Below are 25,269 nucleotides of genomic sequence, written 5' to 3'. Positions count from 1 at the left end.
ATTCTTTAAAATCTGGGTTGATTCATTATTCCACTCCACATTTGAGGCATATTTGGAGAATATATGTGTGTGTACACACACACACACACACACACACATACACATACATATATATTGGAATAAAAAGTTTAATTATGTGAGTGGAAACTCACCTATGTAAGTTTGGCTATAATTTTGTAACTTCTTTCTTAAGAGAATACAAATGAATTAGAGTGTGTATATTATTTGCATTGATTTACTAGCATGCTGTTTTGAGCACTTTAGTGTAAAAGAACAATTAACAATTCCTCCTGCATGAATTCTGTGGTCTCTATTCTTATATATGAAACAGAGACTCTGTTTAGCTTATTGTTTCGGTGAAGAGATCTAGTGACATTTTCTGTGCTGTGCCTGTTTTGTGAAGCACTTTCTCTAGTAAAGCTTATAGATTTCATAAGATGTTATTTGGATAATGATTAAAAATGTCCAACAGAAAGAGGATTTCTGTTTTTTTATGGCTTTACAATTACCTGGGTTTTTCATCACATTAAAACCAACAAATTCAAAAGCTATAAAGCATCATAATTTCCTGGAATTGTGAATCCTACTTTCTGCAGTTGTCATGTAGTTCATCAAAAGGTTATATTTGGTTGCAAGGGTTGTAGACAGATGCTACACAGATGGTCTTTATCAGTGGTGGGATTCAAATATGTGAACAACCAGTTCTCTGTGTGGATGCCGCTTCTGGAAGTCCATTCTGGGCCTGGACAACAAAAAATTAGCCACTGGTTCTGCCGAAGTGGTGCGAACCAGCTGAATCCCACCACCGGTTTTTATGCTTTGAAGGACACTGCACAACCATATTAGGTATGTTTATCGGGCTATTCCAACTTAAGATCATGAATGAGAATGCTCTACAGGTAGTCCCTGACCAATGATCACAATTGAACCCAAATTTTCTGTTGCTAAACAAGACAATTAAATGCGCCCTGTCCTATTTTACAACCTTTTTGCTATGGTTATTAAGTGAATCACTACAGTTGTTAAGTGAATCATGTAGTTAAGTGAATCTGGCTTCCTTGGGTGTCAGAAGCTCACTAGGAAGGTTGCAGATGACAATCTCAGCACCATGACACTGCCACCAATGTAAGGAAGCACCCAAATTTTGATCACATGGCTGTGGGGATGCTGCAACGGTCATAAGTGTGAGAACCAGTCAGAAGTCATTTTTTTCAGTGCTGTTGTAACTTTGAATGGCCATTAAATGAATGGCTGCAAGTCAAAGGCTACCTGTATTGAAGTTACAAGGAGTTCTTCAGGAGAAATATATGAAATAACTCATTCTGAATTATAAATTAAGAATTACATGTACGTACAAATACACAAACACACAGAATTATAGACAATCCTAATAGCAACAGATTTTTCCCCCCCAACAAATTAAATTTGGCCCCTTGGGAAACATTCTTTATAAATAGATGGATTGCCACTAACGTGTGATGCACACTAACAATAGAGACTATTCATACTAACTTTCACACTATGTCAGTAATGGTGACAAATTTAGATGGCCTATGGGGAAAAAGAAAACATAAATTTGTGGCAGATGATTCTGTCAATGCTGTTAGGCATAATAAATTAATAGACTCTTCACATGCACAAGCAGTTACGCCTCTGAGGAGCTGATGCTGGATGCCAACTAGTGTCCATAGAAACAGCATCCTCATCTCCTGGGAAAAAGTCTGCTTTTAGGTTTCTCAGAAGTATCTTTTTGGCCAGTGCTGGAAACCGGAGTCTGGATCAAATGGAGTCTTCTAATAGTAAGCCAACATTTCTCTCTTATCCCATCTTACTGTAAGCAGACTGTGGCTGGTTCAGCCAGCTCATTTTTTCCTTTCCCTCCTCCTCTTCATTCAAGTGATAAAAAAACATTGTCGAAACAGAAACCTGTATATGACATCCAAACTTGGACTCCTGTCTACTGCTTGCCAATAAGCTGAGATTTGTAAGCCATGAATAAACTCTCCTTTTTTTGTTTGCCTCCTCCTTCTCCTCCTCTCCTCCTCCTCCCTTGTTTTATGAGTCTGACATATTTGGGAGAAAGGAACTAGTTGCCCAAGTTTGGATGATACACAAAGCTTTCCATTCTGGGTTGTGTTTTCCATTTGAATGAAGGGAGAGACTAAACAAGCTGCCTGTGTAAAGAGTCAGTATACCAAGAGGTTTAGCATTATGTGCTAATGAGGCCTCCGTCTGATCCAGCAGTCTGATATCTATCATGTGCTACAAGCTTATATTATATTTTAAGCATTAACTGAGAGTGAGTACACAAGTTAAATGAATCCTTTGAATTAACCCTTTTCTTTATTTCAACAAATCTTAGCACTTGTGCTTAGCCAAATGTTCTTCTGTTTCCCTCGCTGCTTTCTACACCCCTAACTTTTATTCTTCTTCAAATTTTACATTGCAAGGACCCAGCTTATTGTTTGCTTGGAACCATGTATACCAATGCCTGTAGAAAAATGGATTATTTCCATTACACTTGAGAAATGATAAGAAAAAGGTATGTGTGTGTGTGTTTGTTTGTGTGTGTGTGTGTGTGTGTGTGTGTGTGAGAAAGAGAGAGAGAGAGAGAGAGAAATTCCAGATGTGATTTAATAAAACTAGAATTGCCATTTTTTTAGCTTTGTGGTGTGATAGATTAGATAGATAGATGAAGGATAGATAGATAGATAGATAGATAGATAGATAGATAGATAGATAGATAGATAGATAGATCTGTGTTGGCTTCCCTTTTTGCTCACATCAATAGTACATTTCAAATCTCAGGAGACTGGACCAATCTATAACTGTCGCCATGCCTAAGAACAGCAATAACACAAGCCCTTTATGCTATCATCCCGTTAGTCTTTTAAGCGTGCTCAGCAAGTATATGCCTATTTCTTGTATAATAATTTATTGGATTTGACAGACGAGAAGAAACACTTAGCTGATGAGAAAGCAGGATTTAGGGAGGTCAAAACCACCATGGATCAGTTTGGTATATTGCAATTCTTAATGTGTGGACAATACCAGCCCTTATATGTTGTCTTCACTGACTTAAAATCCACCTTCGGCAGAGTCTGGTAAAAGCTGTGCCAATGGGCCAATGACTACTTTTTATAATTAGATGCTATAGATCAGGAATGTCAAACTGCCAGCCCATGGGCCGGATGCGTCATGCCAAAACCGCGTCCACCCCATTGCCGGCAATAGAAAAAAAGTCGCAATACATCGTGACACGTCACATAACGTCGCAAGTTTGACATTCCTGCTATCGATGCTGTAGGAAAATGCCCAATTGAATATGATGGTGCTGAAAAGATTCTAATCTTTGAGGAATGAAACAGGATGGCATTCTTGCTTCCTATATTTAATATCTAGGTGGACTCGGTTATAGCTGCTTTAGCCAAAGAGGAATACCAGCGTCCTAAACTTAGCAATAGGCATTTGCAGCATTGCTCTAGACCAGTGATCCATGCAACGATTCTTTTGCTCACATAAGTGGTGCTCAGGAGAAGTCTGTGGGCCTTAGCAGAATTCTCTAAGGAGTAAAGCAGACATGTCAAACTTACAACGTCACGTGACGTTGCGAGACGTATCGGGACTATTTTGCCATTGCCGGCAATGGGGTGGGCATGGCTTCCGGATGGCATGTCCGGCCTGTGGGCCGGCAGTTTGACACCCCTGGAGTAAAGGCTTTTAAAATCAATTGCTCCAAACAAAATTACATTTTTCTCAGGAAGACTTACCTGCAGCAAACATAAATAGCAAATTGAAAAGAAAAATAAAATAAATAAAGTCCCTTCTTTTAAATATGTCATTTTTGGAGATCTTAAAATTTGGCAAGAAAAAAAAAATTAAGCCATCGATGCCAAACTTTTTTTTTATTCTAAGGTTAAGGTGCATACCTGCTGCCACCAAGTTATTTAAAACTCAGATATGCTGAGAGGTATGCTTCTGTCATGATTAAAGGAGCTTAGACATTGTCTTATCCGAGTTTCTCTGAGCATTTTTTCTGAGTCTCATGATGCATCTCAAATGCTTTAATTTGGACACAAACTGATATGAGCACAGAAACAAGAGTCCACATTAGCCAGCCCTCCAGCAGACTTAAACTCACCAGCTTCATTGATTCTCTTGGATGGCTTTTCATCAGTGTATAAAGTAAAAATGCTAGTTCATTGCAACCTTTATTGCAACTTCAGTCTCTACTCTCTGCTGTCCCTAGATTTAAGAAGAGCTCAGAGGGTTAGGACGCTGAGCCTGTTGATCAGAAGGTTGGCAGTTTGGCGGGTCAAATCCCGAGTGCCGCGTAACAGAGTGAGCGCCTGTTACTCGTCCCAGCTTCTGCCAACCTAGCAGTTCGAAAGCACGTAAAAATGCAAGTAGAAAAATAGGGACCACTACGGTGGGAAGGGAACAGCATTCCGTGCGCCTTTGGCGTCTAGTCATGCCGGCCACATGACCATGGAGACGTCCTCGGACAAGCGCTGGCTCTTCGGCTTTGAAACGGAGATGAGCACCGACCCCTAGAGTCAGAAACGACTAGCATGCGTGTGCGGGGGAACCTTTACCTTTTACCTTTAAGTTCTTTTGAGATCGGGTAGTATTTGGGCATTATTATCAATTCATGTTGGTGAGTTTCAACTTGGAAATTTTAATATCCATCATCTCGTTTTCTGAACACACTGTGGGACCTTTCCTTTGACTCATTTCAGTGCGGTACATGGTGGGAGTTACAACTGGATTCCATTTATTGAGAGGTGGTGTCCTTGTGGCTAAATGAACCTAAGTCTGAGACCTTATTTCATGCACTTTTTCATTCTTTGATAGTAATATACGTGCAGGCATATCCTAACCACCTCTTAACAAAAACCAAATATACTATGAAGGAATGCTAGTATTTTTCCTACTGTCAGATTGGACCCTTCCATTTACCAGTTATATTTTTTTCTTACTTAATCCTTTTTTTTAAATCTTAACTCTGTAGGTCATTTGTGACAAAAAACACTGCTTTTGTTGTATTTGGTCACTGCTTCTGGTTTTTTTTTATTTTTTGGTGATAATTATGGTAAGATTTATTATTGTTTTCTGTGCAAAGATTGTGAAAGGAATGAAACACGGTGATGAAAGAGTTTCCCAGATTGCATTACAGATACATTAATATGCAAAATCTCTTTATTATGGATTTGCAATTATTGATAGATAACTGAATATTTAATTAATTTGCATGTATATGGATAATATTAATTAATTTTGAAGCAACATGCCAACTAATTGTGTTTGTCTGGAAAGAAGGAATGTATATCAGATCAGTTTTATTTGGAGGATTATTACGCCATTACTACCATCCAAAAATATTTGTATTAATTAATCTGTTAGAATAGATATGTACGGAGCGATTAGATTTATGGAATTTGACTTTTGAGAAGGAAGTATCTCCTGTATTGTGAGGTTGATTGTGTGGTGAAAGCAAGTGTATTTATTAATTAAACAACTGGAATGATGGTGTTTTTTTCCTTTAACATTATTAATGTGTCTTAAATAACTTCCATTGATCTGTGTGAATTAGGCAGATGAATGAAACTTTTGGTTACTGATATTTGTAGTTGTTTTTTTTTAATGGCACTCCATCTTGGCAGTTTAATTTAGGAAAAGAGTTGCATTGTGCCGTGAAAATGTACGCATGAAATATTACTTAGTTTTTGGCTTAGTTCACCTGTGTGGTAGATGACGATAGAATGTTTAGAGGCAGGAACACTCTACAAATTGAAGATGGAAGATATCATTTCCAAATGCTCCTTTATACCACATAGTCCATGTTTGCAAAAGTAAGCAGATAAAATGAGGGGAAAAAAACACAACAGAGGTAATAAAATTCTTCATCATGTTTTAAAGGCAGTTCATTAGTGTTTTAATTGTGCTTTTATCTGAAAGTTTTCACTGCCCTAGATATTGTTTTAATGCTGTATTTAATACTGCATTTGTTCTGTAAGCTGCCCTGTGAATTTGCATTATGAGTGAAGGTATGTAAAATAGCAAATACTGTACTGTACTGTAATATATATGTAGAGTGTTTAGAATTTGAAAGGTTTTAGGGAGAATCCTGCATTAGTTCCTGCTTTCTTTTGAGCTTTCTTATTTTCAGTGTAACAACATACATATATTTCTAGCTTTTTTGTGGTTGTCGCAAACTGTGTAATTGTGTCAGTAGTGTTTTCCTTCATTCCCCTACGAAAGAATGCAGAATGTGAATGCAGACAGTTTCATGTTTTTCAGAGTCACGGTTTTGTATTTTCAATGCTGAAATGTTAGTTTAATAAAGGAGAAGAGGTGGTGATGAAATGCAACAGTTTGTTTTCAGGATCAGCGTTTTTCTCTGATTATTTCAGCCTCCATTACCAGAAGGCATTTACAAAGTGGGCAGTGATAAGGTTCAATCCTGCCCAAATGAAAGACAATGGGAGCTTTGCCACTGATAGTATCAGCTTGGTGTTCTTTATAGCAGAAGTATATGAGTCACTGTAGTTCCATTACTGATTTTTATCAAAGTGGGAACACAGAAAACAGTACTTGCTAATCACTCCATAGCATTCCTTTCATGAAAAGCTCATTCTGACCACTAAATTGTGTAGCTAGAACGTGTAAAGAAACAAGTGGATTTCTCTGACAAAACAAAACCAAATCTGGTTTTTCCTTGGGTTAGTAAAATGTTGAAAAATACTAACTTTTGATGCCCTTCTGCCAACAAAAGCATAGTATCGCCAGAAATAAAATAAAGGAAAGGGGAATCCTACTTATTGTTAACAGTCATTTCTAGATGGAAGGGTGAAGGATCAATTTTATTTCATTTTGGAATTCCTTGGTATGTTAAAAGTGCATTGCATAGGTCAGGAGATTTAACATATTTATTAATTACATTTATATTCCACTGCAGTCCAGTGAAGAACATTCAGTAGTTCACAGATATACACATATACAGTTAAAACAGCCATGGTAAAAATTGGGAAAAAGAGATTAAAACTAGGTTTTGCAAGGTTACAGTATTATTACTATTATTAGTTAAATTTCACTAACCTTTTGATTTAGCAGTTTGGATAATTATTTGTATCTGCTGTATCTTGCAGCTTTCTGATATGCCAATATTGGAAATGTATTAGTCTTGGTGATTATTGACTAATGTAAATTAATATTATAGATTGTATTAAATGGCATATAAGTGCTTCATTAATACGTGAAAGGGCTTTGCTCATATACTGTAAATATTTGAAAAGGCTGTTATTAATTCTGTTTAAAAAACTAAGATTTATTATAGCTAAGATTAGGGACAGAAGTGTTCCTCCATTGTAAAAGGACAGATTACGGAACATGCCAAAGATATTAGTTTTTCTGTGGTAAAAGTGCCTTCCAGATGCAGAGTTGATTTTATCCATGTTCAGAATCAATTAGGCATATCCCAGCAAAGAAAGGGAAGTTGAGGTTTACATAGTGCTGCTTTATCCACATAATTATCCATACAGGTAATCCTTGATTTACTACCATTCGTTGAATAACCATTTGAAGTTACAACAGTGCTGAATAAGTGACTTACGACCATTTTTCACACTTATGACTGTTGCAGTAACCCCATGGTCATGCAATCAAAATTCAGATGCTTGGCAACCGGCATGTATTTATGCTAGTTGTAGTGTCCCAGGTTCATATGATCCCCTTTTGTGATCTTCTGACAAGCATAGACAATGGGGCAGCTGGATTCACTTAATAACCATGTTATTAACTTAACCACTGCAGAGATTCACTTAACAATTGTTGCAAGAAAGGTCATAAAATGGTCCAAACTCACTTAAGAACTATCTTGCTTAGCAATGGAAAATTTGGGCTCAATTGTGATGGTAAATCAAGCATTATCTATACTTAGGTTTTTCAAAGAGTCACTTATTAAGATGTAAATGTTTGGGTTTTTGTCCAGCATCAGGCAATATATGACAAATCCTGATGTAAATGGGGAATATGAAACGGGCTGTAGAAGGGAAAGTGTATTTTTTTCAGCCTTGCATTATTTTTGCAGAGTGGTAGTCACTGAGATAAATATACATCACCAGATTTGTTCTTGTTATTGATATCTCCTGCACAACAGTTATTAGATTTTTAAAAATAAAAAAAGTTATTTTTTTCTGATTTACTGCCAAATTTTAACTGCTCTACAGTTTTTTGAGACAGCCTGTATCCTTGTTAATCTCTCTTTGAGATGTTAATAGACTTTTATTTCATCCAAGACCAATAATTATGTTATGTCTGCAATTCTCCCTGCAAGGGGAAAAAGAAATCATCTTCTTAGTCATCGTTATTATGATAATAATTACAGCTATTTGTATGCCTTCTACTAAAGTAACTCTAGGTGGCTTGCAAAAGCAACATCCATGAAATCATTTCATCTTACAATCATAAAATGTCTGTCAGTTTTTTGGCTACGTATATGAATAATGTTAAAGTGGGGAGGGGATATAATGAGTTTGTAACTGCTATAAAGAAGATAAATTAATCAGAATAGAACTGGAAAGGACCTTGGAGGTCTTCTAGTCCAACCCCCTGTTCAAGCAGGAGATCCTGTACCATTTCAGACAGGTGGATGTCCAGACTTTTCTTAAAAAACCTCCAGTGATAAAACACCTACAACCTCTGAAGGCAAGCTGTTAAGTTTCTTTACCTTTTTTTTCTTTTCTTCATTATGTTTTCTGCATTTTTCCTTTTTCTTTTTTCTCTCTTTTCTTTTTATATTTCTGTGTTTGTCTTTCATCTATGCAAAAACTTTCAATAAAAAATATTTCTGAATGCCTGCAGGAGACATAAAATGGCTTTAAAAAACCTTTTACAGATCTCCAAATCTACACCAAAAGCTTTGTGAAAATGTTGATTTGTTTTCTGGGCTCAGCGTTTCTACAAATCTGTGCAGTTCTAGAGGCAAAATGGACAGCTTGTAGTAGTTAAAACTCCATTTGAAAAGAGTGAATGAGCATAAGCACATTGCAAAGCCTTATAGTTGATAGCTTACACCACTATTGCTAAAATAAATGAAAAGAGAATAAGAACTGTCCTCAGATGAGGAAGGATTATACTAATTGTTTTTGTTAGGATATTACCCTGTTCCTGAATTCTTTACCCTTACTGTAAAAAAAATAAATAAAAATAACAGCAATTCCTGAGTTTCAGAATTGAGAGGTTCATCCTTTAGAGCAGGGGTCCCCAACCCCCGGTCCGTGGACCACTGTGCGGCCACGGCATGCCAGCAACTGGTCCACACAAACAAGCAAAGCCCCATCTATGGGATGCAGGCAGCACACAAAACCATACACTCTCTGGTCCATGGAAAAACCTTTCTCCACAAACTGGTCCCTGGTGCCCAAAAGATTGGGAACCTCTGCTTTAGAGGTTCATGTCTTTTTGCCAAGCTAAGATGATAAAGTCTCATTGAAGATGGTCCCTATGCAAGAGCAGAACCACAACAATTAGATCCAAATGGAATACCTTTTGAAAAAAGAAAAAAAGAAAACTGTCCTTAGATGCAAGGAGAGAACATAATGGATGCTTCTTTTTGCAGAGAACAAGAAACTAGCACGGGTGTAACTTCACTCGGGGGGGTAGCTTTGTGGGACAATATTGTGGTTTTCCTTTTTTTAAAGCCATCTGCACGGGGTTGGAATGAACACAGTCAGAAGTCTTCAGATGATCCTGTTCCTCAACTCTGCTTGGTTTTCATTTTAGCTATAGTGTAAAAATTGGAAGGGTTCTCCAGAAGCAGAGTACGTAAGTACTCCTTATTTTGCAGTTTATATCCCTGTGACAGCTCCTTTTGGCTTGCAGTGGTATTTGTTTTATTCTACGGGATGGTCTGTGATAAGCTAAAATTAGGCTTGGGGCTTGTGCTTGAAATCCATTCTCTTAAAATTTCATGTATCTCATTCTGGAAGCTGGGTATCTATCAGTTTACTTAGTTCTTTTTTGAAATCTGGTGTAATTATAGCTATGCTATATAAGATAATAGAGATTCATTTTGTCACTGTAAAAAGTTTTTCAAGTATTTTTGTTGCAGCAAACTAACAAGACCCCAATCCACAAGACAGTAGGGTTGAGTCATCCTATGAAAATGTTAAATATTGGGAACATAAGCCAATTTACTAGGCATGATTTCTGGAGCTCTGAAATGAGAAAATGAAAAAAAATCTTTGAAACACGCTCAGGATGATGATGATTTATTAAACTTTTATTCCGCCAAACTCTGAGTCTGGGTAGCTCACAATAATCAAAGAAATTACAAGAGATTTTGAAGGGGTTGGGTATGTGTGCCGCGGTCTAGTGAGTTTAACCTAATCGTTACTAGAAAACAATTAAACTTCCTACACATCTCTTGCAAGAATTTCAGATTTTTGCTTGTAGCAATTCATGTATTTCTCTTCTATGGAATTTCTACTTGTTCAATACGCTTTCTAAATTAGAAGCCCATCGCTGTTTCTTATGTTAATAAATTGAAAAAGTTAATTATGTGTTGTGTGAGAAATGCTTCACTGGGTTTCTATTTTATTGTAAGCTTCTGAATATTCTTTTTGAAAGATAAATAAATGGGGGAAGAAAAGAGTTTTCTAAGCCATTTTTCAAAGCTGCAGCATTTCTTAGATGTCTGCGATAATTCCTCCCTCAGTTTGTTAATTTAGCAATTGCTACTATTTTTTTAATATAATTTTATTTTTATTTATTGGAAGACTTGAGTTCTAGAGAGATTGAGTGAAACTGATATCTAAGAACAAAGCAGCATGCCATATATGAGATGGCTATTTATTTAGTTAGCTTGTGATTCTTAATTAACAGTTTTCATCCCCTCTCTTAATTTTTCTTTGTAACATACAAGGATCTTGATAAGCCTCATTTATAAAAGGAGGCGATCATGCCCATTTCATGTCCACAATCTTGTTTGTTTGAACAGATGATTTTGTTCCCTCTTTTCTACTTCCAAATTAATTTGTGTGAGTTTAAAAAAGTGCTTAAATTGTGTTTTTATTGAAAACATTTCAACTTCAGATGTTGATATGTCAAACACTGCTGAGAATGGGTTACTTTTTGAAGAAATGCAAAGCAAGTTTGGAGAACTTCAGAATTGTTCATTCATCTCACAGTACTGTTCAGGATATTACAAAGATGATGATGATGATGATGATGATGATTAATAATAATAAAAACATATTTTAAGCTTTTTTGCCTTTAGTAGATTTGCCTTGTTTGTGACTGTGTTTCTCATTCCCTTTGTAATTTATTAATCCCATTAGGAATGATTTTCCATTTTCTATTGGACTATGTTGCTGAAGTTGATGAAATACATTGGTGACAATTCTATCTAAAATCTCCAAGTTCATAAGACTAGGCTGCAATTTTATAATATAAAAATATTTTAACAGAAACAAAGTTGATTATTAGAAGGAGATTTATCTGTTTTTCCTGCTTTTTTAACTTTAAAAAAACAGGAGAAAAATCTGTTTTTTTTATAGAAAGTGCATCTTGATTGCTTTACTCATACAGACACATGCAGACAGATAGAATGGTTTTTCCTACCTTCTCTGGCAGAGTCGGTAGTCTGAAAATAATGTTGATTCCAATTATTCCAATAAAATTACACCAAATGGTGCCAAATCATCACACAACTGTCCACAGTCAATTAATCAAAACTCAACTCCCTGAAATAGTAGGAAAATATTAACCGCTATGGATTATTCAGAGCCGGCAGCTTCTGTGGTATTGTTTTTCCCTGATCTGACTCACTATTGGGATGCTTTGGATCTCGGTGAATTCACCAGTGATGCATTGACTTCAACAAAGTGGAGGGAACTCAGTTTGCAGTTGTTGAAAACATTTGCACTTAACAAGTACAGGCACTCTGAGTTAGGAGAGCAATTCGAAGCAGGGTTGTTGTCACTGTGTAAGGCACAGTGTCATGTGACTACATTGCTTAGTGATCGCAGTCCACTCAGTCCTAATTGTCTTAGCTTAAAGCACATGGGTTGTTTAGTGACCTGTTTAACAACTGCCATGACTTATGACTGTAATTTGGGGCTAAATTACGATCATAAGTTGAGAACTGTTATCAATAGGACCTGTATGAACCTCTAAGACAGAAGTCCCCAACTTTTTCAGCACCAGGGACCGGTTATGTGGAGAGAGGTTTTTCCATGGACCAGAGGGGGCGTAGTTTTGTGTGCTGCCTGCATCCCATAGATGGGGCTTTGCTTGTTTGTGTGCCCCGGTTGCTGGCATGCTGCGGCCCGGTGCTGGTCCATGGACAGGGGGTTGGGGACCCCTGCTCTAAGAAACTGAATGTCAAAGATATGCCAATGTTAAAGGGAGTAAATGCTTCTTTCATAGTACAATGTGCTTGGAATAATAGTCCTAATAATCACCTATTTTCTTATCTGAATGTACAAGAAGTTAATTATAGAAGGATGTCATTCATATAAAAGTTGAAGGCATAGTATTTCCATTATTTCCTGTCAGAAACATACAGGCATTTTTTAAAACTGGAGCTATGTTTTGCTTCCAAATGTCTTAACTCCTCCCTGTTGTTACTCAAGAACTCATAATAAGGTGCTTGTTATTGTCCTTTGTTATTCAGTGCTTGATTCTGTTACTGAATTTATGAATTTAAGATGGTGAGCATATTTTAATAGTACAAATGCAATTTTATATAAAAATACTGTGTGCAGGAGGTTGAATAAGATAACATTGATATGTGTGAGATGTTTAAGTTGTAAGTTTAAAGAGGTATGCAAGAATGAGTTGAACATTTAGAAAGTATTATTTTAGTCTAAGGCTGAGGAAAGTTCCATGATCTTAAATCCATGTTGTGGGAGTATCAGAGAAGTAAAGTTGTGATTTGTGACTGGCTCATAGAAGATAATAATTTTGACATTTGAGGTTTTCCCTTCAAGAATTAATGAATCTGAAAGATTGTTTTGAAAAAAATAAGGAAAGGATTGAGCAAATGCTAAAGTCCCTGTGGGTTGCTAATCTGATTGTGGTACAGCCATAATTTTTGCTGTAGAATACTGACTGTTTTTTTCAATACAACCCTAATCATAAATGCATAATTTAGGGGGGAATCTTTTTTGTTTGTTTTTCTTTTGCAGATGTGCAGATCAGCTCTCAGAATTTCTTCTGTGTCTGCTGTGTATCTCCTAAGCCAGTTGTGTTAGCCTTCCAGCTAATTGACTAATAGAATTAATAATTGTAAAAACAGAACACAACAAAAAGCATTGTAGAGCCACATGCCTTATGAAGTCAATGCTGGGTATGATTTTACAAGTATGTATTTTTTTAAAGTAGAAATGTTAACTGGAAAACTTCTTGGCACGCCATAAAGCATTGTGCAATCTGTTATTTGTCTTAGAGATAATAATTGTAGTATGCCTTATATTCTTTCTCTTTATTTCCACTCTCTCTAGTGTGACTTGCCAATAGATAGTTTCTCCATTTAGAAGTACTGCAAATGGGTTTTTATTTAGATAATATGTCTTCTTGAATAATGATACTGATAAGTGTACAAATGCAGAAAAAAGGATATATTTTTCAAACAGAGCAATGTAGTAGATAGTGTCCAACAAAACTTTATTTTTAGAAAAAACTTGATATGAGCGGGCAGGGAATATTATTCTTATTTCTGGATAAAATCTGCTTCATTAGAGTTTTTCATATGTTGCAGTGGGTGGCCAGGGAAGCTTAGGAATTTCTAACTTTTGCTGTATTTCCCAAGTATCTGTTCCTAAGTTCCAGACTGGGGGAGAATTTGGGGTGGGATATTACTCCAGCACTGGGGGAAAAAATGAATGAAGTAGCAGCTGTTTCTAAGTTACCTTCTCAAATTTGTTTGGCCAATAAGAGTATGATTAACTCTATAAGTCTGGAGTGAGGTTCACGAATGCCTTTTCAGCGAAGACATCCGTTGACTGTTGAATATTTGTGTCTGCTTTAGGAGACTCTTTTCTCTATAAACTTCTATGCTTTCTAGCCTACCTTTGGGCTTTGGGTTTTATTATTGAATTGCTGCAATATAAAAAGCGCCTGCAAGATTCATTTTTAGACATTGTACACTTGATAATCATGAATATGGGATTGTAGGGCCATGAAATTGAAGTAACTTATGATTACATGAGAACATTTTATTTTATCTTAAGAAGGTTGAGATAAAATGTTGAGATAAAATGATTGGTAGTTATCTAAAACATTTTTTTTAATTGTACCGGTATCTCAATCTTTAGCACATGGATTCAGCCTGTAATTCCAGCTAGCAGGACCAGGAGGGATGGAATGATGAAAATTTTAATCTAGAATATTAGTTCTAGCATAGTATCATAATAAAGTTATTCCTTGTTAGTCTAATATAACATGAAAGTGACACATTGCTGAAACCAGTTTTAAGAAGAAGGAGACTTCAAAAAATAAATCTCTGTGCGTGTATGTGTCTGGCCTAAGATTGATCCCATTATGATCCATCTGAGCTTTTCTTTTCCATCTTTTACCATTTTAATAAGAATGCAGCATATTCTTCCTGAATGATACCAAAATATTAATACTAAATACTAAGAGCCATGGTGGTGCAGTGGTTAGAATGCAGTATTGCAGGCTAACTTGGCTCACTGCCAGAAATTTGATCTTCACCAGCTCAAGGTTGACTCAGCCATCCATCCTTCCTAGGTTGCTAAAATGAGGACCCACACTGACTCTGTAAACTGCTTAGAAGTGCTGAAAGGCACTGTGAAATGGGATATAAGTTTAAGTGTTATTGCTATTGCTATATTAACTGATGTATCTAACTGGAGAAAGTCTAGATAGCTTAGCTTAGCTTCCTTTGTCATCCTGACTCTTCTAGATAGCATGCAATCATAACGTTTAGAATTTCCGGTCAGTTTTGAGAGATCCCACAGGTTTTAAGGGTTGAAGAAAGCTGCATCTCAATGTGATATCTTTAATATTTTTGGGTTCAATCTTGAAATCATTCCTTCTACAAAACTATGTTCAAATTGTACATTGCTTGGTGGAATATTGGTCTCATTCCTGGGATCTAACAGAATAGTTTTATATAACAGCCAATTAATTAATAAATGAATTGAGCTAGACCAAATTTCAGTAAGAATGTCAGGCCAATGTATGGTACAATAATAAAGGATCAACATGAACTTGCAATTATGTTTCTGTCCTTTCTGCAGAAGTTCCTCTCCTTTATGTAAGTAAGATTTATTCCCAAGTCTGGCTTAGGAAGATTGCACAAAATCTTCTGGAGAAACATTTTTGTTTGCTCTGGCAAACATTATTTACGTTTCAATATGGGAAGGGGTGGAGGGGGAATGGCTTGCTTGGGTGCACTGTGTATTGTTGTTATTTTACTCTATCTTTTGTGTACACATTTTATATTTTCAGATATGGTCCGGAAAAAGAATCCCCCTCTAAGAAACGTTGTTAGAGAAGGAGAAACAGAGACCCTTCAATCGCCAGGTACAGAAAGTGACAATACTGAAAGAAAAGAAGAATTTTCTGCCGGTCAGATGCAAGACAACACTGAGTCGGGTGAGGCTGTGGAGCAAAATGACGAGGAGTTTTGCACGCATGTCCCAGAGCCACCTCCCAGCTCTAAAAAGGACTTGAAAAGCTCTACAACGAGTGAAAAGGCTGGCTTCAATTATGAAAGCCACAATAAGGCAGGAAATGTTCCATCCTTCCCTCATGATGAGATGACAGACAGAAATATGCCGGCCTTCTCATCTCCAGCTGTTGGGGGAATCTCTGAGTCCTTGAAGTCTCCCCACAGATCAGATGCAGATGACACCCAAGATGTGGCCTGCAACCTGTCAGTAGATCTGACAGAGAAAAGTGAAGAGATTCGCACGTCACCAAAACCTATGGATGAAACAATGCACGTGCAAAGTGGTCAAGCTGAAGGCCGGGGTTCAAGCCCAGCCTCGGTGGCCTCAAAAAACCCACAAGTGCCTTCAGATGGGGACTTAAGGCCAATCAAATTGAAAGCAGATTTGTCGGCAAATGAGAACCCAGATACGGCGCCTCTGTCTCCAGAGCTTCAGGACTTCAAATGCAACATCTGTGGCTACGGTTACTATGGGAACGACCCCACAGATCTTATAAAACACTTCCGCAAGTACCACCTTGGGCTACACAACCGCACCAGGCAGGATGCTGAGCTTGACACTAAAATTTTAGCTCTCCACAATATGGTGCAGTTCAGCCATTCCAAAGACTTCCAGAAAGTCAACTGTTCTGTGCTATCAGGGGTTCTGCAGGACATCAGTTCCCAAAGGCCTGTTTTGCTAAATGGGACTTACGATGTGCAGGTTTGTATATATAGTTATCTCTTGGCTCCTAACCAACCAAACATACAACCAAACAAAAAAGAAAGCATGTAAATGTACCATTCTATAATGACAAAAACCTTAATCAGTTACTATGAGAAGTTAAATGTTTACAGCCATGCTGCTTAAACTTAGATACTATTTTCAACCTTTTGTGTTTTAGCTACCCATAATTCATTTCAGAGAGGTAAGTTCAGTAGACTCCAACTTCCCACAGCCTGATATTATTGGATAATAATTAAGCCCCTACTATCTTTCCTACCTTTGTTTTTGGAAATAAAAAAAAATAAAAATGTACCACCAAAAATTAGTCATTTCACTGCTACTGATGCAATCCCTATGTGTAGAGGATGGGCTGAGGGGTAAATTGTGGACAGACAACATTCTGGAAGATTCCCTCAATTTTTCCAGACGCATAAGTGCACATCAATTTTATCAGCCTCTCGTATGCTTCATAAAATGGCTAAAATATTGACATGGCAGGTCTTCCATTTACGAGGAAGCAAATTGGTGAAGTTGCTCCCTATCATGTCATGTAATCTCCCAGGATATTGTGTCTCTTGAAGTTATTTTTATTTTTTTCCCTTCTAGGGCAAATGTGCATGCTTCTAAGCTGTTGCAGCTGTTGTCTTTGATTGATTGATTGATTGATTGATTGATTGCTTGATTGCCTTTAGGCCCATAGGGAATTGCAAGAAATTCTGAAAAAATAAAGCAGATGCACATTTTTATATGTTATAAAGGCTATTCAGCATTATTGGTAATTTAGATTATTAATTACATTATTAATAATAATTCAATTAATTAATAATTAGATTATTTAGAAAGTAATTCAGGAGAAATTCAGTCTAGAACTAAGGAGAAATTTCCTGACATTGAGAACAATCAACCAGTGGAACAGCTTGCCTTTAGAAGTTGTGGGTCCTCCATCACTGGACAGCCACTCGTCTAGAATGGTATAGGGTCTTCTGCATGAACAGAGGGGCTGGACTAAAGACCTCTACAGTCTCTTCCAACTCTTATTCTGTTTAATCTTATAACTCTCATCACTGCTGCTGCATTATAACATTATTGTTGTTGGCCCCAACCTATTGTTTTTCAGACTCCAGACTGTTGCTGGTTTTGTGTTGTGTGAGGGCATTTACATGCCACCTCCATGCCAGGAGGTGATAAGAGCACTTATACTGTAGATACCCATATATAAATAGGATATTTATTTATATATGTATGTGGGCTGTTGGTTTGACCTCTGTGCTTGGTAATTAGGTTGCAAACATTTCGTCTCCATTTGGGAGGACATCTTCAGTGCGGCTTGAATTGTGTTCAGTCTGTTTGGAATGTTTCTTCCGGTATTTCAGTTGAAGTATTATTATTATTATTATTAAATTTTTATACCGCCCTTCTCCCGAAGGACTCAGGGTGGTGTACAGGGCAATAAATATTAAAAACGAAGTACAAAAGTTAAAAAACAATTAAATATTATGCCCGATATATACAGTAATTAAAACCATGTTAAAATCCCAACCCCTAACCCATCAAACCTGGCCGGATTGCTCAAATAAATAAGTTTTTAGATCCCGCCGGAAGGAGCGAAGGTCGGGGGCCATCCGGAGCTCGACCGGCAAGCGGTTCCACAGGTCTGGCGCACCCACAGAGTAGCTCTCTCACTCTCAGTGGTCGGTGGGCGGTGGCCAATGTCAGTGTGTCTGTTCACTGATTGGTTGGTGGAGAATCAGGGCTCGAGGAATTCTCTTTCTCTCCTTGACTTTGCTTGGTTTATAATTGTGGTCCTGGTTAGGTCAAACTTGTGTCCTTCCGAGTCCTCGTGGACAGACATGAGGGACAAGGGGTCGTGTTTTTTCATAGCCAGAGAGTGCTCATGCAGTCTGGTAGATAGCTTTGTTCCTGTTTGGCCCCCATAGTTGTTTTCACAGTTGTTGCACTGGACTTGGTATATGATGCCTGGTCTTTGTTTGTGAGTTTGTGGGCTACTGTGAGGTCGTGTTGGCCTAGTAGTCTTCCTGTCATTTCTGAAATGTTCAGTATGTAAGGAATTATGATACTATGCCAACACGACCTCACAGTAGCCCACAAACCAGCCACAACTCTCAGACAGACCATATCAAAACCTAAAGAGCCAACAGAAACAAATCAAAGACCAGGCATCATATACCAAGTTGACATCGATCCCGCCTACCAGCCACTGAGAGAGCTGCTTCAACTGAAATACTGGAAGCAACATTCCAAACAAACCAAACACAATTCAAACTGCACTGGAAATGTCCCCCCCCCCGAATGGAGACAAAACGTTTGCAACCTAATTACCAAGCCCGGATGTCAAACCAACAGCCCAGCTACGAACCCGAGCTACTAGTATTCAAACACACCTCATTTATGTATGTATTTATTTAATTTCAATAGCTACCCATCTCAAAAATGAGTCTGGCATGCATACATCATAAAACATAAAACAATTAAAACAATACAGAATAAATATATATTGTTTGGTTTCTGAGTGTCTCTTCATGTTGTATACATAGAGAAAAGATACCATTGTAGATTGAGAGAAAGTATCCTTCTTCCATCTAGTTTAATGCTTTTCACAATTATTTGTAGCTTCCAAGAGCACAAAAATAAGTTTTTCTAGTCCATGTTTTGTGTCCTTTTAACAAAAGATGTTCAGAATGAAACCTGGTATTTTGTATAGGTGACACATCTGTTATATTCCTGGTGCCAGTAATGTATTGTGTCCAAAGAACCCACTTTCTAACGGGGCAGTAGATCAGTGATATTTTGGCATCACCAATGGAGGTGATTAAGTTTCTAATCCTTTTTCATGTTAGTGATAAGCAGGTATTTTTTCTTCTTCTAATTTAATATTTTGTAGAATTGTGAGGAGTTTTTTTGGAGTAGGGGAGCCTCAGTTCCAGAAAAACTAAATGGCATGGGAACCATTATGAAGCCTTCAGGGCATAGATTGTAGACTCTGAGCAGATACTGATTTTACATTGCGATCTGAACTTTTCTGGTGGAACTTGAACTTGAAGCCAGAATCACAGATATTCTATACTGAGTACATATGTTTGGCATGATATTAAATGTGATTTAATCCTTTTTGGCAGTTAATGGTAGAATAGGTGCAGAGGCATTCTTCCATTAAACATGGAAATCTAAAATACGGTAGCTTGAAGCATGGATTTTTATGGCCAAGGGATGAAATGTTCTCTTGTTTATCATGATCAATTAATTCTCTTTTCATAGCTCAAGGATAGAGCTCTTTAATTTTTATGACACATGTCTCTGCCTCATATGTCAAAATGTGAAACATGGAGATTGGTAGTTTGTATCTAGAAAAAAAATACAATAATATGAGAAAAAATTCATGAAAGAATTACAAGAAGAAATAATTATATGTGAATTTTTTTAAAAGAACAGTATTATAGTTGTTGAAAGTAATGTCTTTCCTTGGTGAGTTTTGATAGAGTGAGGAACATCAACTTCTGAAAACAAATAGCGTTAATAATCTAATGCCAGAATTTTAAAGCTTAAATTTCTGGACAACAAAATGCTCCATGTACCATAAATGTAATATTCTGTAGTATTCCTTTTACATATTTTTTTAATCCCATTTATATCCCGCCCTGCTCCGAAGACTCAGGCCTTCATTCTATGTATATGCCTGCTTATTAGGGCTTTCGGGCCCACCCCCAAGCGGCATTATTACAAAGTCAGCTTATTGCCCCCAACAATCTGGGTCCTCATTTTACCTACCTCGGAAGGATGGAAGGCTGAGTCAACCTTGAGCCTGGTGGGATGCGAACCTGCAATAATTGCAGGCAGCTGGTGTTACTTAAGGAGGCATTAGCCCACTGCTCCACCAAGGCATAACAGTGGTGTTTAAAAGTAGGCCTATATTTTTTGTTAGGCACAATGTCATTTTTCCTATTTTTACTTTTGCATTGAGCTAAAAATACTCTAAAATCAAGTGATAATTCAGAAAGTTGTATTTCTTTGAGCTATGCACTGATGTACTGTCGCTGAAATCACATTTCCATTGTTTTTTTCATGCTTCAAAAAGTTGCTGATTCTTTTGCAACATGCCTTCTTCCAATCTCCCAATATAGTTATTCGAATATGAACTTTTTATTTATGCTTTCTACCTCACAGTATAGATAAGATTGAGATATAAAGATACAAAACCTCTTTTCCCCCCTAATACTACTGCTTAAATATTTACAGTTAGTAGAAGTAATTGCATGATGTCTCAAAAATGTTTATTCTTTCTCAGAAAAAAAAAATATGAAATTAAAGTGGATATATTGTTGAAAGACCTGCAAAGTTTTCTCCTAAATGTGCATTTTCTTGAAATTTGTTTATAATAAAAATGCATTTGCATTTATTTCGATTGGGCAGGAATAGGAGAACTTCCAAACCACAGTATAAGGTTGAACTGTGTCTTGTGCTAGGATTTCAGTTTAGATCAGATACCCTATACTTAATTTTGATTAAAAATATAGATTAGAAAAAAATATGTATATTAAATATTAGTAATTTGTGGATTATGCTACATATTAAAGGTAATACTCCATTATTTATAATGGCTTCTTTTCAAATACAGTGAAGCAGCAATTGATGTATAAAAAATAGTACAAAAATAAATTTAAATCAGAAGGATACCATGCAGCTGGTAGGTAAAAGATTGCCGGCGGGTAACACCCAGGGGGAGGGCCTTCTCAGTGGGTGCGCCTGCCCTCTGGAACCAGGTGCCCGTGGAGCTGAGGACTGCCCCCGACCTCTATTCATTCCGCTGGGACCTGAAGACCTGGCTCTTCAAGCTCTCTGACCCAGGCTGAGAATTGTAATTTTAATTTTAATTGGGGGCTTTTACTTTTTCAGGGACTGTTGTAATTTTTTTAATCATTTTTAACTTTTGTATTTCTTGTTTTAATTACCCTGTAAACCGCCCTGAGTCCTTCGGGAAAGGGCGGTATACAAATCTAATTAAATAAATAAATAAATAAATAAATAAATAAATAAATAAATTGAAGCTTGGAATTTTGGGACAAAATTGTGACTTTGTTTTGCTTGAAGATGTTTGGCTTCTCATTCAAAAAGCATCTTCAGAACTTTTTCAGTGGGGGAGAGAACTGAAACAGAACTGAAGAAGCTTCCTGGATGAGAAGCAAAATATCCTCCAGCAAAACAAAGGAAGTCTAGATTCCTTTTGAAGAAAAGCATCTTTGGGACATGCTGAGAACTAGTGAGCCACATCTAAATGCAGTAGAGGGGAACTTTGAGTGGAAACAGGAACAAATAGGACAAGAAAGAAAATGGTTGATGCAACTTTTTATTTAAAACATTTGCTATTTTTCTTTTAGGTGAGAACTTGGTAAGGTGGCTTGCAACATTAATTTTATATATATATATATATATATATATATATATATATATATATATATATATATATATATATATATATATAATAAATTAGATCTGCATATTAAGTGATTAAGTTCACCTGGGTTTAAAGATCTGAAGGCAATAAATAATGTATATTAGAAAAATGAGAAAAATCAGGACATAATAAAAGTTGGTTCAACCAGTGATAAAGACTAGCAGAATCAGAGCAGGAAGATGGCAAGGAAGGGTTTAATAGGAAAATAAAGGCAGATGGCTAATTTAACAGATAAATGTTTTACGAATAACCACATTTTTCACATTGTTTTATTATAGCAATGAACAAATGAAGAAAAGTTGATTTAACAGGATTCCTCAGGTTTCAATCAATGTGCAGCAACGTGCTTTTCATTCTAGCATAGATGCACCCACACGTGTGTTCACATCATTTCTTTTTTTAACTGAAGCAGCACTGATTAACATATGAATCATTCAGTCTTTAAATTTTACTGCCTTGTGTAAGATACTCATAACTTTTTGTTTATAATTAGAATGCAAATGCGATTTAGATGACACAGTTAAAGATAAGTATTTTCAGATCAGAAAGGTGAGTAAATATTTTTAGATTTGAAATTATGATTACACAGTAATTTGCTTGTGGCACTAGTATATATTTGGCTGTTTAAGAAAATACTTAAATAGTTACTTTGGGGCATTGATGGGTAGTAAATCTATTTTAATGAATGAATAATTCAGTGGGTGAATTACCGCTCTATGCAAAAAAAAAATACTAATATTTTAAAATAAAACTTTTGCTTTAAATAAAATTACATTCCTTTTCCAGCAAGCAGAATAAAATGTTTCCAATTACATACAATTTCAGGGTAACCAAGTCCATGAGAGATACCTTTTTAAAGAAATCAAAGCTATCTAAGATCAGATAGATTTCTTATACTACAATAGAAGACGGAATAACTTCTTTTTGCTGCAATCTTGTAACATGTTTTTAATTATAACTAGCAGGTTTTTTCCCCCTCTAAAGGTGCCATGTTATTAATTTGGTTTTTAACATCCTTACATTTCCCAAAAGACTTCTGGAGCATAGAAATATGTTGCCTCACCTAAAGAGCAAAGAATTGATTCGTTTAAATAAAACCTGTCATAAATATTTTTGTTACATGATAATATTACAGGAAGATAATATCCAGACATGTTACAGATTTATGCTAAGAAGCCAGCTAGACTAAGCTTTAGTATTATTGTTACTGACAGCTTCATAGTGGCAAATGAAGTGGCCTATGGTGCATATGAGTATGAGGCAGTTGGACATTTTTGTGAAACCGTTGATGTCTTCTAAGAACAGCTCAGGAAACCACTATTTTGAAGATATTCTGTTATCCAAACACCAAAAGCAAATAAAAAGCATAAGCATATCTTGTGAATAAATCTGATATGAAATATATAAAGCCACAAGCATTTTGAATTAAAATGATAATTCCTGGGAATTTTGCTACTTGATGATCTTGGTGATCCCAAAATAAAAAATAGTGAGGCTATATAATGAACAGGCATGATTGCATTAATCTCTGAGCATGAATAATAGCATCCTTTCCCAAACTGATATATTCCAGATGTATTTAGGTTCCAACTGCCATTGAGTTAGAGCCATTGGGAGTCTGCAAGACACCAAATTTCAGAAGATTGCATAACACTATGGATGTAAGAGGGACCAGTTTCAATCTAGTTTCTGGATTCTAAACAAAATGTGGTAGCATTCATTCTTTTTAACTCCCCCTTCCCCCCAAAAAAAAACTTCTGTGCTCCATTTTCATTCAGTTTCTTTAACTGGGGAGGGATTTCGCTGTCTTTTAAAAGTCTTCATGTGAATCCCTTATCCCTTGCATCCTTTTGTAGATGAATATTACTTTTTAAATACATAAGGGATATATGATGGCCTGTATAAAGGAATTTTTTATATTTTTTAATATCTAATGGTGATTGTTAGGTGTTTGATTATTTATAGGAAAGCTTGTACTTGTTTCGGTTGAGCCTGGATACTTTTTTGTGGTGGCATTTTTTTTGAAACAAACCAGATGTGTGTGATACCTCAGATTAAATAAATAAAACTAGAAATAAAACAGATCAATGAAGACTGTACTCGTTTAATAAGTTTTGGCAGCAAGATACTACAAGGAAGACAAAAAGAGGTAAAAAACAGTACACAGATAATCTAGTTGAGATCACCCTTTCTATTCAACCAGAAATATGTTCTAAAACAATACATTTTAAAACAGGATACTTACAGAAGTATATTCTATAAGGAACTGGTGATTATTAAATTGGCTTTGGATCTTCCTTTCCCCCTCCCTTCTATCCCCTCCCTTCCCCCTTTTTCTCTGGCGAGTTTGGCAAGAGTATTAACAATTCTTCCATGCAAAATGTATTTCATCATTTATACATGAAGCAGATGTAACCTGTAAGAAGGTTAAAAAAAATGCTTGTAGTAAATATGGAAATTGCTGTGATTGTTGTGATTGTGGAATCCTTGGTGCTCTCTTTGCTTGGTTGTTTACTTGCAGATATTTCATTACCTGACTAAGTAACATCATCAGTGCTAGTGAGTGTAGGATTTGCTCCCTGTTTATATACAGTAGCTTGTCCTCCAGTGTTGGTGTGGTTGTGGAAATTAAGAAGGAATCAAAAAGACCAGAACATGCTGTGTATACAGTAGCAATCAACATCCAGATAATCAGGGATTAACATCAGACAAACAGTTAAGCAGAAAACAATACCCTGATCCAGGAACTATCAAGGAGAATACTATAGTTTCCATCACACTGGGAGGACAAGGTACTGTATATAAACAGGGAGCAATCCCTACACTTGGTGAAGTTACTTAATTGGGTAATGAAACACCTACAAGCCAACAACCAAGCTCATAGAGCAATAAGGATTCCATAATTCAGCTCTGAGCTACATATATTTTCTTTTATTGGAGTAAATCATATTAACAGTTTTAACTGAATTTTTAGAAATTCATCATACAATGTGTGCAGACTTTATATGCATATATGTAACATTGATTTTACATATATTGATTTTTTGTCTGAAAGAAGCATTGTAGTTCCTCTGAAATTTTTCTAGGGTTCCTCATTTAACAGAAGAAGCAATGGTAAATAACAAAATAGGCAGCCTACCTGGATTGTTTTAATGCTATAATATGTAGCCACAGAATCCATACTTAACATGAGTCAAAAGTGAGATCCCAATATCTGACTTTGGTGTGAACACCATCTCGAACAATTGTCTACAGCATACAGGAGTTTTTTAAGCCTGTGTACCCTGAGAACAAAGAAGTAGGATGCTTTTGTTGTTATTGTAAAAAGTAGATGTTGTGTCCTATAGTAATGTTTTTAAAAATATTTAAAAAAATCCAGTGGGAATGAAGAAA

General features: G+C 36.4%; 1 protein-coding gene across 4 annotated transcripts in view; it reads left to right on the top strand.

The window, feature by feature from the left end:
- TRPS1 (transcriptional repressor GATA binding 1) overlaps positions 1-25,269 on the top strand; it is a 280,036-nt gene that overhangs the window by 53,590 nt on the left and 201,177 nt on the right. For all 4 annotated transcript variants that reach the window (XM_083359820.1, XM_083359819.1, XM_083359817.1 and 1 more), the window contains one exon: positions 15,478-16,403. In XM_083359820.1, coding sequence (XP_083215946.1) covers positions 15,480-16,403 — 924 coding nt within the window. In that variant the 5' untranslated portion in view covers positions 15,478-15,479. The remainder of the gene's footprint in view (positions 1-15,477; positions 16,404-25,269) is intronic.

Source organism: Vipera ursinii, assembly GCF_947247035.1.
Source record: "Vipera ursinii genome assembly, chromosome: 3".
Taxonomy (NCBI): Eukaryota; Metazoa; Chordata; class Lepidosauria; order Squamata; family Viperidae; genus Vipera; species Vipera ursinii.
Note: the sequence above shows the minus strand (reverse complement) of the source record. Positions and strands in the feature narration are given on the sequence as shown.